The sequence below is a fragment of the Ursus maritimus genome, unplaced genomic scaffold (genome assembly GCF_017311325.1).
Source record: "Ursus maritimus isolate PB19 unplaced genomic scaffold, ASM1731132v1 scaffold_6, whole genome shotgun sequence".
In the NCBI taxonomy this organism is placed as follows: domain Eukaryota; kingdom Metazoa; phylum Chordata; class Mammalia; order Carnivora; family Ursidae; genus Ursus; species Ursus maritimus.
In genome coordinates, this window is record NW_024426774.1 from 36,439,467 (window position 1) to 36,453,358 (window position 13,892).

At 43.4% G+C, this 13,892-nt stretch overlaps 1 protein-coding gene across 1 annotated transcript in view; it reads left to right on the forward strand.

The window, feature by feature from the left end:
- The window catches only part of IL36G (interleukin 36 gamma), a 29,291-nt gene extending 26,261 nt beyond the window's left edge, over positions 1-3,030 (forward strand). The window contains exons 3-4 of the mRNA XM_040623697.1: positions 65-204; positions 2,777-3,030. Of these exons, the coding sequence (XP_040479631.1) occupies positions 65-204; positions 2,777-2,986 (350 nt within the window). The 3' untranslated portion in view covers positions 2,987-3,030. The remainder of the gene's footprint in view (positions 1-64; positions 205-2,776) is intronic.
- Positions 3,031-13,892: the final 10,862 nt, after the last annotated feature.

Below are 13,892 nucleotides of genomic sequence, written 5' to 3' on the forward strand. Positions count from 1 at the left end.
AGATGCTAGCCTTGTCCTAACTTCAGGAGGAAACTGACACCATCTCCCCTCTTATCTTTATTAGTCACTGTCACTGTTGTCCCATGCAAGTATCCAGAGTTGCTTGAGCAAGGCAGAGGGGTTCCCATTTATTTGGGAATAGAGAATCCAGAAATGTGTCTGTCTTGTGAGGACATTGAAGGGCAGCCTACATTGCAACTGAAGGTGAGTATGAAAAATGATGTTTAAAAACAAGGCCAATTTCTTTTATAAGATGTTAATTTGGTAGATAATCTAATTTTAGAATTAAAAAAGAAATATTCTCCAATTCTTAAACATTGTTAATATCCCTAGATATTTTCAAGTCGCGTGCACGCAGTTGAGTTATCCTGCCCCTCACTAGTTGAGGATGTTTTTCGTTCTTGAATTTTGACATATTCCTAACCATTGTTTCTTCAACTATGTTCTTTCCTTCTTTCTGCCTTATCTTTCCTTTTGGAATGCTATGTCTTAGTCATTGGAACTTCTAGATCCCTCTTTAATATCTCGTCTAATTTTCCATACATTCTATCCTTTTTTTTTTTTTTTTTTTTTTGCTTGTTGCATCCTGGGAGAATTTCTTGGTTCCGTCTTTTAAGTCATGATTCCATTTTAAGCTTGTCCTGTCTGCTAAATCATTCTCGCCTTGCCATTTTCTGAAATTTCAATCTTTACTCTTGTTCCTGAAACTTCAGTTCCATAAACTTCAGTTTAATTCAACTCAATTTAACTTAACATTCAGTTCAGCAAATGTGTGAGTTCTTCCTGGCCTCCAGCACTGTTGTGGCCGTCTGACATACATCAGGGCACAGAACCGCAGAGAACCCTGCCCTTATGGGGCGTGGATTCTAGCAGGAGGAGAGAAATGGTAGACAATAAGTATCATGAAGGGTAAGTTGGTGATGTCTTTAAGTGTATTATGCCCTCTGAGACAGCAGGGTAGAGAGGCCGGCAGTGCTAGACCGGGGTGGGTTGGGCTGCTGTAGGAAACAGTGCAGCAGGCATGCTGAGATTTTAGCAGACAGTAGAAGGCAGCAAGAGAGTTAGCCAGCAGGGTGTGGAGAGAGCAAGGATTAGTGGAGAAAACAATGTAACAGGAATGCACTAGGGAGAAGTTCAGAGAGATAAAGGCAGGTTACAAAGTGCCTTGCCAGCATTTATAAGGACTTTGCCTTTTAATCTGAGGGAAAAGGAAAATTATTAGAATGTTTTTAAAGGACAGTGATATGAATGGACATAGGTTTAAAAATAATTCTTTTGGCTGCTAGTTGAAAGCAGACTGTGGTGGGGGGCAGTGATGAAAGTCCTGTGGGGGACTTCGAGGTGATCTAGGTGAGATCTGAAGGATGAGGGAATAGTAGTGGAGGTAGGCAGAAGCCAGTCTGATTCTGAAAATATTTTATTTAAATTGAGGCAACAGGATTTGCTGACAGAGTGAATGTAGGGTGTGGTGAAGGAGGACTGAGAATTACATTTTCAGCTACATCCTGTCTAATAAGCCACACTTCTATTGTGGTTTTGTCCTCAGGTGGATTGAGAATCGACCACTGCATTCTGCCATGTGTGGGTCCTTAGGGACCTTGGTGACAGCAGTGTTGCTGCAGTGCTGGAGGTGAAAGGCTGGATGGCGGCGGTGGGGGGGGGGGGGGATTAAGAGAGGGAGAGGAGGGGAGAAATCCAAGACAGCATATACAGACAACTATTACAGGGAGGTTTCTGCAAAGGGGAGCTGGGAATGGTGGTGGGCAATCAAAACAGTTATTTTTTAAGATGATAGAATGACAGCAAAAATGGTAATGGGAATGATGGAGAGAAAGCCAAAATGATGAATTGCTAGAGAGCAGCCATAAGCTAGGGAGGGTGGATGGAAACTATAGCCCAGTCCTTCCCAGGCCAGAAGTTGAAAGGGAGGAGGAGGACGTATTGCAGTTTGAAACGAGAAAGTGTCTTTTTATTTATTAAACACATCTCTATTAAATTTCTCTGTGTTGAGGAATGCAGTGATGAACAAGTCTGGCAGTGATGGATCCGATGGTAATCGGAACTAATGAAGAAAGTAATCTGGTAACGAGATAGGGAGGAGGTTTGAATGTGGCTGAATTATGAGCCATTCCTGTATAGGGCTCTGTAGAGATATTTGTGCATGTGTGATTTAGTTAGAAATACTTATTTTACTTAAATACATGGTATATAAATATACAAAATATGCTTCTATATATGATGTAGAAAGCATTTTCTAATTGCTCCATTTACTTTGTGTTTGTTTGTTTGTTTTTTGAATGGAAATCTTTTGGTTTGTTAGACCCTCTTGTGTCTTTTTCATGGCACTGACCTTTCTCACATGTTGGCAGTTGGTCAAAGACTAACACCGAACTTTGGTTAGAACAGTGGTGTTTGCAGGGAGGCGGCCCTCACTCCTGCAGCTTTGGTAGGAGAGGTCCTTGGTTTATTGCTGCAAATCTGCATCTCCTTCCTTTTCCTCCACTCGGCTCCTGTGTGAGGAGAGTTCCAACTCATCGTTCGAGTGTCCCTACTTGTTCTTAGCCTGTTCCTTGTGTCATTCCTACTCCATCTCTGGATTTGAGGCTGGGGGCTGGGAAGGTGAGATTGTGTGCTCACTCTGCTGCGCCTAGGCCTGTTTTAATAGAGGGATAAGGCTTTCTCAAACTTTGGAAAATTTACTGATTGTGTGCAAGTAACTTTGAACAACTCAAACAGTCTCTGCTTCTCCTGCTGGGCGTTCTCTGTCACATTTCAGGACGAGGAGATACTGGATCTGTACAACGAAGTTGAGCCTGTGGAGCCCTTCCTCTTCTATCACTCAAAGAATGGCAGGACCTCCACCTTCGAGTCCGTGGCCTTCCCTGGCTGGTTCATCGCTGCCTCTGACAGAGGCCACCCCATCTTCCTCACTTCACACCTGGGGGGAACGTACAATGTTAACTTCATTTTAAATATCAATGCTTGAACTCAGCCTGGAGGGGATAGCTTGGTCAGAGGTCTTTGTGTTAAATTTTCTAGTTCCCAGCATGCTTTCCTTTATATTATCTCAGTGTCATTTCACATCAGTGCTGAGAGGTGGGCAGGACCCTGTAATCACTGCCCTTTATGAATGACTTCATGGCAACTAAAGCATAGAATGTGGGCTCAGACGCAGGAGGGAGGGGTGATGTAAGGTTCTCCTCTCAAGCTGAAGCAGTCCATCCCACAGCCATCGGGCAGTATGAGTATGAGAATGTCGGGACCCAAACACTTTAGGAATTCCCTGGGGGTGGATATGGAGAAGCCTCAGAGCTCATGAATCTTACAAATATCAGATGACTAGCGCCAAACTGATTGTTTTTGTTTTGCTTTGTTTCCTTTCCTATTTGGATTACATTTTCCGTATAGTTTGTATGTTGCCAGTATATCTCAAGTTGTATAATGTATCCTTTTAAGGGTTAAAGATTTTAAAGATAAATAATTCTTAATAACAGTTAAATTATTTTTTCCTAATTCTAATATGTAAACATAAGGCCAAATATAAACTTCATGTGTTTACACAATAAGAAAGCTAAAACTAAGATATAAAATGAAATAGCAAAGGTGGTAAACTGAAATTAAGAAGAGTAATTGAATGAGGATAGCTCAGTGGGTGAATCTGGGACTGGGGCTTAGCTGGGGGGAGGAGGACCCCTGTGGACTGGTGATAGGCCGGGGAGGAGATGATGCATGTAAAAGAGAACTATTATTTCACTACTTTCTGTGCAGTCTCACAGCCTTGATTTCTTTGCCTCTTCTAGACTTTTCCTTTTAGGTATACTCACCATCCACATAATCCCTTTAAAAACTGCAGGAAAGGTCCCTTTCTTTGGAACAGAGAGCCTAACTTTTCCACCAGGCATGATTCAGATGATGTATTCTGATGAAATTAAATCACTGTTGTGGATATAACTGTAGAAAGATGTAGCTCAGATCTGGTTCTGTATTAATAGATTTCTTATTTTGACTCTGATATTACAAATGCAGAAGATTGTTTGCGCATATACAATTTCCAAAATAGCACCAGTAAATTAATTTTTTTTCTGCTTTTGGACAATCAAACCACATACTCTACTAGGCAGGCCAGTAAGCAAGGTCTCTTGATTCTTTAAAGTTTTCTTCTTCAATTACTTATAGTTTTAGCATTGTAGTTTTATAAAAACAACATTAAAATGGGCACTGAACTAATTAGTTCTGGGATATTAAATAGAAGAATTGGTTATTGAATATTTACGACTATTGTCACTGCTAAAGAGTGGTGGCAGTGTCTTACATCTGCCAGTTTACACTATTACATTGTCGGTTGTTACATCTGACAGTTGGGATCCAATGACACATTTGCTTGTGACATGATTATGGCCTGAGTGTTACAGCATCTGCAGACTACTACCAGGCTGTGTGGTGATTCCATTGTCCCATCTCTTTTCTCTACCATGAAAACTGTTCATGTAGACACTGTGACACTTTGGATTGTCACCTGGCACAGATTTGAGCCCAAGCAAAAGCTCAAGTATGAGTCTTGGTGTCATGTAACTCGCTATCCTGATGATCCAGAAGAGGTTCTGATAACATATTCAGAGGGTGATCAAAATGAAAACATAGTAATCTCATAGTTTGTGGAACTGGAGAACAGACTTCCAGGGACCCCTGGCTTCTCCATCACGTTTGAGAAAGACCACAGCATATGAAATCATGCAAGGGCCCTGTGAGTAGCGACAGGCTCATTTTCAAGTTTATGGCCTGGTGAACACCTGGTTTTCACACAGTTGAATATCAAATGCTCTTGCATTTGAGTTCTAGGAGCTCCAGGCCAACATCCCTTGAAGGATTTGATAGTTTTGGGTCTTTAGCAACGGGGTGGTATAAAGGGCTTGATGCACTGTGTTGGGGGAGGTCATTGGGAGGATATGATCACCACTTGACCCTTGAGCTGGACTCTGGCAGTTAGATGCTCCTGACCCCCTCCCCTGTCCTTGCAGCATGTGTGTTCTGCTTGCCTTCCCTGCTCCCAGAAGTTGCCCCAAGGACATAGCCTTGAGATAGTGATGTGATGTTGAGACATCTGGATGGTATATGTGGCTGAACCCAGTTAAAGCCTCTATATAAATTTTTAATATTCTAGTGTGTGAGTATGGAGGTCTACTTGTCTTGCAGCCACCCAAAGACAAGCGTCGTATGTGAGTTTCCTTGTTTATTAAATTTGCCACCTACCGATCTGGGGTGAATTGTCTCTTTCCTTTGGTCTCAATCCTGACCTCCACATATGAAGACCAGTTTCAGATAATACCCAGGAAGCTCCTGAGGAGGTGTAATCTGGCAGATTACACTGAAAGAGGGGGACTTTTGGATTCCAGGAAGGAATTAAGAACTATGTCACCAAAATCACAACTGCAGTGAAAACAGTCGAGTGGGATGTATTTCTGCTTTGGGAATCATATCTTCTGGCACCAGGACTGCTGAAGGGCAAAGACTGCTTCCTGAAGCTGGACCTGGCGATACCATCCCTGAAATCATGAATGATCGGGCACGAGGGACTGAAGACGCTGCCGCCAGAACCCTGACAACAGTGGCAGTAATAAACAATTCTTCACGTCAATAAAACATTACTTTTTCTTTCTCAGACTTTAAAATGTTGTTTAAAAGAAAATTCTTCCAGAACAATACATGTCTATGATTAAAAGTGATATTCTTCTGCCCTCATCCTATTTCCGTGAGGCAACTGTTAACTCTTTTTCAGCTCTTTTTTCAGTTTTCCTCCATGTGTCTAGGGATATGTTTTACTTCTGTTTCTTGATTTACCAACTTTAGACATTATCTTTTCTACCAGACAGATATCATTTGCGTCTCTACTGTACAAAAGTCGTATGCTCTTTATCTGTTTGCTACAAGTTAATAGAAGTAGTAAGTCAAACAAAATTGTATTAATAGAGAGTCATTAGACAATGCTCTAATAGGACGTTGAAAAGGCACACAATAATCCTTTTGCCGTTTTCAAGATTTGGGTAACTTTTCTGAATGACCTCATTTTTCTTCAGTTTCTTTTTGTGGGTAAGGAAGGGGGGGATACTTGGACATGGATCTGACTTGCTGAGGATTGCACTGACATTTAGTAGAAGGACTGGAAGTATGATAATCTTGATTTTGGGGTTTTCAATTTCTGTTTCCTTGTGTTGGGATGTTATGAATCTATGTGTGAGAAATCAGCAACAATTACCCAGGGCAAGACAACAGATCAAAGTATGAGCCACCTCATTCCCATCATTGGGGTTATCCTTACCTAGCAGGGTGTCAGCAGATGACCCACCCAGGGTGGAACACTCCTGGCCACCTAAACACTGTTATGTAATGGCGTCAGTGCTGAAAGATATTGTGTATCTGTATTTCTCAAACTTGAAGCAATATCAGAATCATCTGGGGTCTGAACTCAAAGCTCAGATGTTTGGGCTCACTCCGGACCTAGTGAGTCAAAACCCATTCCCCTCAAAATTCCAACTTAGTAAGCTCAGAGCAGGGTCTCAGGATTAATATTTTACTAAGGACTTTAGGGAATAGAATGCACTCCCACTGTTCATATGCCCTTCATGTCTGTTCTACGGTAGTTGGCTAATGTTAACTAGAAGTGGTTTTATTTGCTTGGGTATCCATTGACTCTTCTGTGGTTGATGCTTTCTGGTGGGCATTAACATATAATACAAACAACTTCACATTTTGTGTCCACTCCCATATGTCCATCCACATGCCTTTACTCCGTATCTCCTTATCTTTCAGTCTTCTGATCAGTGAGCCACACATTGACTACTGCCCAAGAATCTGTGTGTATTGTTCCTTTGGGACATACGAAGAGAAGGACCAGTTGTATTACTCCCAGCTACTCCCGTCGGATTATTTCCTCTCTTTGCTATTTTTCAAAGTACTGCTAAGTGTGGTTGTAAAACAGTTGCCATCCATTTTTGCCTTATAACCCATAGTGAGCTGACCCACGTGTAAACAATACTTGGGCTTTTTTCTCCTCGTTCAACTGGCTGTAGGGGGACCATCTATACAACTGCAAATGTAAGCTAGGGGAAGGGCACTAGTGGCAACCGTGTTGGGTGACATGGGGGTCTGTATTACCTGCTTGTATAGCTTACATGTACCCTCTAGTTCTGCTTGGAGTCAATTCTGGATTGCGAGTGAACAGCTGCTGGGCATGTGTCTAGCTTTATTGCTTGATTGTCTGACATAATTAAAATCAAAATGGACAGTTTGGGATGAATGGTCACTTAGTGCCTCATATATGTGTTAATTTCTCCATGAGGGCTCAGTAACACACGAAGAGCTAGTTTTGAAAAAAACATAGAATTCTCTGCTATAGAGGGCACCGGGATAGCTCAGTTGGTTAAGCGTCTGCCTTTGGCTCAGGTTATGATCCCAGGGTCCTGGGATCGAGTCGCATAACAGGCTCCCTGCTCAGCAGGAAGTCTGCTGCTGTCCCTCTCCCTGCTCATGCTCTTTTTCTCGCTCACTCTGTCTCTCAAATAAATAAATAAAATCTTTAAAAAAAATTCTCTGCTATAGAGAATTCTCTGCTTGATGCCCCTCCTTTATTATTCTCCAAAGTGAGCTTTTCCACATGATGAGCTTTAAGTTATCTGAGACTGTTTTTGATTTGCCTTTAATCTGGAAAGAAATTTTGCAGCGAGTGGAATTCCATTGCAAATTTTTTCTTTCCATGTTTGAGATATCATTCTGTCTTCTGACTTCCATTGTTGTTATTAAGAAGTAACTTGTCAGTCTTTTGCTTCCTTTAAGATAGTGCCTTTTTATTATATGTTGCTCATACTAGCTTATCTTTGTCTTGGATTCTAAGCAATTTCAGTCTGATATGGATTTCTTTTTATTTACTTGGGATTTATTATGTTTCTTTAATCTGTGAATTGGTGTCTTCATCAGTTTGAGGAATTGCTAGCAATTCTTTCTTCAAATAGTGCCTCTGCCCTACTTTATCTTTCCTTTTGGGACTCCAATAAATGTCATAAGCTTTCTCATTTTATTCCCCACATCTTTTCCACCCTTTTCTGTATTTTCCATCATTTCTGTGTCTGTGGTATAATTTGTATTTCTTCTCATTTATCTTCCAATTTATTAATTCTCTCTTACTTTTTTGTGTTTCCAGATTTATTGAGATATAATTAACATATAACATTGTGTAAGTTTAAGGTGTACAAAGTAAGGTGGTTCTTTGATACACATATTTTGTTTGTTGTCTACTTGTGTGTTCTTGTATTTCACTGCATTTCTTTAAAAGGATTATTCAGGGTTCTTTGTCAGACATTTTATTTATCTCAATTTCTTTAGGGTCAGTCACTGGAGTTTTATTAGTTTTCTTTAGTGGTGTCGTGTTTCCTTGATTATTTGTGATCCTTGTGACTTTTATTGATGTCTGTGCATTTAAGGAAGTAGGCACTTCTTTCAATTTTTGTAGGCTGGCTTTGGAAGGAAAAGCCCTTTACCAGTCAGCTTATCCAGAGATTCTAGGTGGGCTTGCTGCTGAAGTTCTCAGACAGGTGTGTGTGGTGCCTGGGTCAGCAGGTGGGCAGACCTGGTGCTTGGGTCCACAGGGGCCAATCTGGTGTCTGGGTTCACTGGGTTCACAGGTGCAGTGCCTGTCTTTGGTGGTAGGCTTGTGATCGGGGTCTATGTAGCTGGGCCTGGTGTTTGGGTCCACAGGGGCTGGCCTGGTGGTGGGGTGGCCCTGGATCCTGGGTTCATGGGAGCTGGCCTGGAAGCCAGGACTATGGAGGCCACCCTAGCAGTTGGGCAAGCCTGTAGCCTGTAGCTGCGGGGGCCATGAGGGAGTTTGGATCCATGGGTGCTAGCCTGGAGGCTGGAGCCATGGGAGTTGGTCTGGAGACTGGGTCTCTAGGGACTAGCCTGGTGCTGGGGTGGGCTGGTAGCCTGCATCCATGGGAGCCCACCTGGAGCCTAGGTTTATGGGTGTAACCTGTCTAGAGCCTGAGGTCATGGGGTCTGGCCTGGTGTTAGGGCAGCCTGGGGGCCTGGATCCACGGGAAACTGCCTGGACCTTGGGACCAATGGTACCAGCTTGGAACAGGGGCAGGCTAGGAACCTCATTCCATGGAAGCTTATCTGGAACCTAGGTTTGTAAAGGCTGGCCTGGGTGCTGGGGCAGGCTGGTAGCTTAGGGCCATAAGAGTCAGCCTGATGCTAGGGAGGGCCAGGAGTCTGGATTAGCAGGAGGCTGCCTGGAGCCTGGGTTTGTGGGGGTCTGCCCAGTGCTGGGGTGGACTGGTAGCCTGGGTGTTGGGGCCCACCAGAAGTTTGGGGCCATGGGAACTGGCCTGGTGCTGGGATAGGCCTAGACCCTCAGGCCACAGGAGTCAGTCTGGTGCTGGTGTAGGCTGATGGTAGAGTCCACTGTGAAGTCAGTTCCTTACTTCACTCTCCTTCCATGAGTTGGATGTCTCTTTCCATGCTGGGCTACCTTGGCTTGGTTGGGGGGGCGGTGGGTAATGGGAGTAATGTGAAACTATGATTCCTATCATTTTTTCAATGCATCTTTTCTTATTTCTGTGTTCTACCCAGGTGCTGTCATCCCTACCTGGAATTCTTAGCTCTTGTGGAAGTCTTTTTATATATGGATAATTGTTCAAATTGACATTTCTGGGAGGCATGAGTGCTAGAAATTCCAGCTGATGGTACTCTCTAACTCTTCCTTCTGCTGTGTGCTGTCTGTTGCCAAATACAAATTTTGATTTATATAATTTTATTTGTTGTGTTATATAGTTCTAGAGATCCTGTTTAACTCTTCCAAATCGGCCACATTTCATAGTTTGCTGTTCTAGAAAAAATATATCCATGTTTGTCATTTGCTTCTTAAATATGGTTAAGATAGTTGTTTTATGCTCTATGTATAATAATTACAGAATCTGATGTCTGTGTATGTTTCTGCTATCTTGCTTTGCTTATTTTTTTGGTTCTTGTTCTTGTGATCTTGTTTACTTGTATGCCTTGTAATCTTCAACTACTTGTGGCTTGTTGCCTTTGTAAAATTATTTAAATGGGTCTGCCGTCCTCTAGAGAGGCTTTCTCTTTGTTTCTTGTGGAAAGTGTTTGGTCTACGTTAAATCAAATACAATTTGAGACTTCCTGGCTCAGTCAAGCTATGAGTACTTAAAGTGGAAATCCCCCAGAGGGCCTGTCCATGTCCATAGCCTTCCAGGAATTACTTCTTTTCTTTATATCTTTCCCTCCCCCACTTTGTTCAGTGCCAAGAAAGCCCACTTCATGGGTCCCAGAGATTGGGGAAAGGTGAGGGTGCATCTAGATCTGGTTTGCTTGTCCCTGTTCCAGTCCTAGGCAGGCCCTGAGTCTTGACCTTTTTTTTTTTTTTTTTTGCCGTGTGTGTGTGTGTGTGTGTGTGTGTGTGTGTGTTATATCAACACAGAACATATGGTAGTTTTAATGCTCCTTTAGTTCAGATCCTGATTCCGTAAGTCTGGGACAAACCCCGAGATTCTGCATTTCTGACAAGCTTCCAGGTGATGCAAATGCTACTGGTCCCCAGGTTACACTTTGAATATTGAGGATATATCAAACAAGGACTGTTCCATCTAATAACTTGGCAATATGTGAACAATAGCCAAATTGAATGATGGGAATTGTGCTGTAGACGTTGGGAAGGATTTATGGAACTGAGGTGACTTTGATGTGAAGGTGACCTTGATATGAAGTAGTGAACGATAGATATGTGTGGACAAAGGAATGCATGCAATCCCTAGCTGGATCCAGTTCTGGCTACCTGAAGAGAGAAGGAAGGCTATATCTCTGGGTTTTATTCCTATGCAGTTCTTGTCTTACAGAGGGAGAAATTTCATTCACGTATTTGAGCCAGTGTCCCTTTTCAGGATCATCCACCATCTTGGTGGTAAAGGATGCATCTCCATACTAGGGAGACACAAGTAGAGGTCTCGGGTTATCTGATATCACCAAAGCCCCCATCACCTCAACTAATGTGCTGGCTACATGGAGCTCCACATATTTATAGGGTGAAATAATGAATCTGAAATGATCCACATCTTATTAGCTGTGGTCCTGAGTGAGTTTGCATGCAGCATCCATACCAATGTATCCTGAATATTTGCTTCTTTGTACCTTATGGCAGGACATTGAATCTCTCTCCTCAAGATATCCAAGTGGGTTTGGTCCTATATAAGGAGCATGGGGGTGATTCCATAGGCTCTGAACTTTCTTCTTAGAACATGGAAATCAACTCATGCTAATGGATACCTAGGGCAACTCCTCATCATGGCCGCAGATTGATTCTGAATCCTAGTTTTGACTCAGAGACACCTACTGCACATTTAAGTTTGCTTCATGATTCCACACTCCTGAGGGAATGGTTATGGTCCTGGATAGGACAAGATCATAATGACCTTTATATCCCACTGTGCAGTGGGAATCCCTTGGAAGTGTATACAGTGTGGGTGTTAGGTAGTTAGGTAGGTTGATGAGGTAGCACAAATGTCAAGAGCTAGGATGATCTATTGGTGGTCAAAGCAAAAAGGCTGGTAGAGACAAATAGGCTGATCTGGGGTCTGATGACAGACATAGGAGACTTAATAGGCCAGTTGCTACAGGAAGCTTTAATGTACTGGAGGATTTGCATACTCTTCTTTAACCTGCACAATAATCCAGCAAGGTACAATGCATTTCATATAATAGTCATTTGAGGATCAGAGATGTGAAAGAACTCTGCCAAGGACACAAGTCTGAAAGTTGCAAAGCCTAATTATGAACATGCATCTTTTGAATAAAGTCTCTGGCTTTTGAACACTAAACTACTATCTTAGTGTAGGTTCTCCCTGAGAAACCCTACCATTGTCCTACTGGAGGCTGGGAAGGCTGGAACATTATGAGCCTTTACCCCCCCTTGGTTGAGGTTGCTGTTGAGATGAATACCCTTGAGGTGTGAAGCTGTCAGATGCTGGAACTGTCACAGTGACAGTGAACTCAATTGGCCTGAAAGGATTAGAGCAGAGTATCAACGGCATCGCTTCAGCTTTCCTTCATGTAAGACCTAATGCGTGTCTGCTAGCTCAGAGCAGTGGAGCATCTGGGAGCCAGGCTCCCTTTCCCATTAATCCAGGGCAGTGATCTAGAGTCAGTGATAGGCAGGATGCCCAGGAGCTGGCTTTGCCCAGATGAGGCTCCCTTAAGTGGAGAAGCAGCATGTACACAGACTCTGAAAAGCTGGAGAAGCATACACTGGGGCATTTTTATCTGATTTGAGATTGGCAGAGAATATGGTGACCGTGGACCAGGAGTAGTTGCAAGCTACACAGGTCTTAGGGGACACAGCCCTTCCTTGGTCTATCTTGAACCTACTATGGGCTTCCACTCCTAGGGATAACATTCCAGTATGTCATTTTGTGGCAACAGAATCCAGTCATCGGCCCTGGGGCAGTCCCATGTTTCTTTCCTCAAACTTGGTGTTGATGACTATATTTCCTGATTGTTGCTTTTAAGGGTTTTGCATGCCCTACTTTTTCAGGGTGAATAGACAAGTCATAGCGATGCTTGGTTGACATTTACATAAAGACTCACTGAATCCTCTGGCACCAGGAACCAGCAAATATCGGGTGTCAGGTAGTCCCAGCCCAAGTGAGGCAGAACCTCCTTCCTTCCCCGTGTGAATAAAATGCTTGGGACCTGTTGGAGTCAGTCAGAGCACCTGAGTCCAGAGGAAGCCATAGTCCGTAATAACAGATTACAGGTGCAGCCTGAAGTCATGAAGGCTGTTGACCTTTGATGTTTTCTTGCATCTGGATCTCTGGTCTCTCCTGTTTTTTCAGTAAAAGAACTAGGAGTCCCAGACAGCTTTCCAGAGCCCTTGGATGCAGAACCTTAACTTTGGATTCAGGGACAAGAGCATCTCATAGACAAAGGTAACTTCAGCTCAGAAGCCATTTGTGGGGAGTCTTGTTTCACTGCTCTATGTCTAGGCTTGGGGAGCCTTAGGGGCCTTGGTGGAAGGCACAGGGTGCTGGAGGAGCTAGGGCTTCTTCCAAGAGTGCGGGTGGTGATTTGCTTACTCCCTGTCCAATGATAACTATTGAATTAGGCCGTGAGGATCCTGAGGTGGGGAGGGATGTAAATAGCTGGCTCTCACTATGGGGAGTTTGTGGGCTTCTTGGGGGAACTGTCCTGGTTCCCTAATCAGAAGCCCAGGGACAGATGGCCCCTGACAGTCAAAACACCTAATGGAGCTCGTAGATGTCCATGTGCAAGATCGTAGTGATGCCTCTTTGGATGAAAAATGGGGGAAGATGGGCGTCAGAGAGGCAGATTTGCTGCCAGTTATTTAGTAGTGTTCAAGCTTGATGTCAGGATGAATGGTGACTCACCAGCTGTATGGGAGGCTAGAAAGGAGATAGCTGCACAGTCTCCCCTTCATACCTTCCTTTAAATCTGGAGACTTGTTGCACTAAGCAGTGCCTGAGGTGATGCTCTGGAACCTCCTAATGATCCCAGATGTGATGGATAGAGGGCATCCCAAGTCCACCAGAGTCTGGAGAACAAGGACTACCTAGTCACGACAGAGACAGGAGTTTCCATTTGGGGTTTTCTGGCCTTGGAAAACCCTGTCCCTAGTCTCAAATGTGCATCTGGGGCAGGATCTTGGGGCAGTTTCTCAAAAGAATTTTTACACAAAATTCCAGGGTGGAGGAGAGGCAGTGAGACATGGATGACATGTTTTTCTTCTTTCTTTCACCCACAAGACCAGCTGCTGACAACCTCCTCTCTATCATCTCATCTATTTTGTCCTCTTCACAGGAAGCTCTGAAGCCATC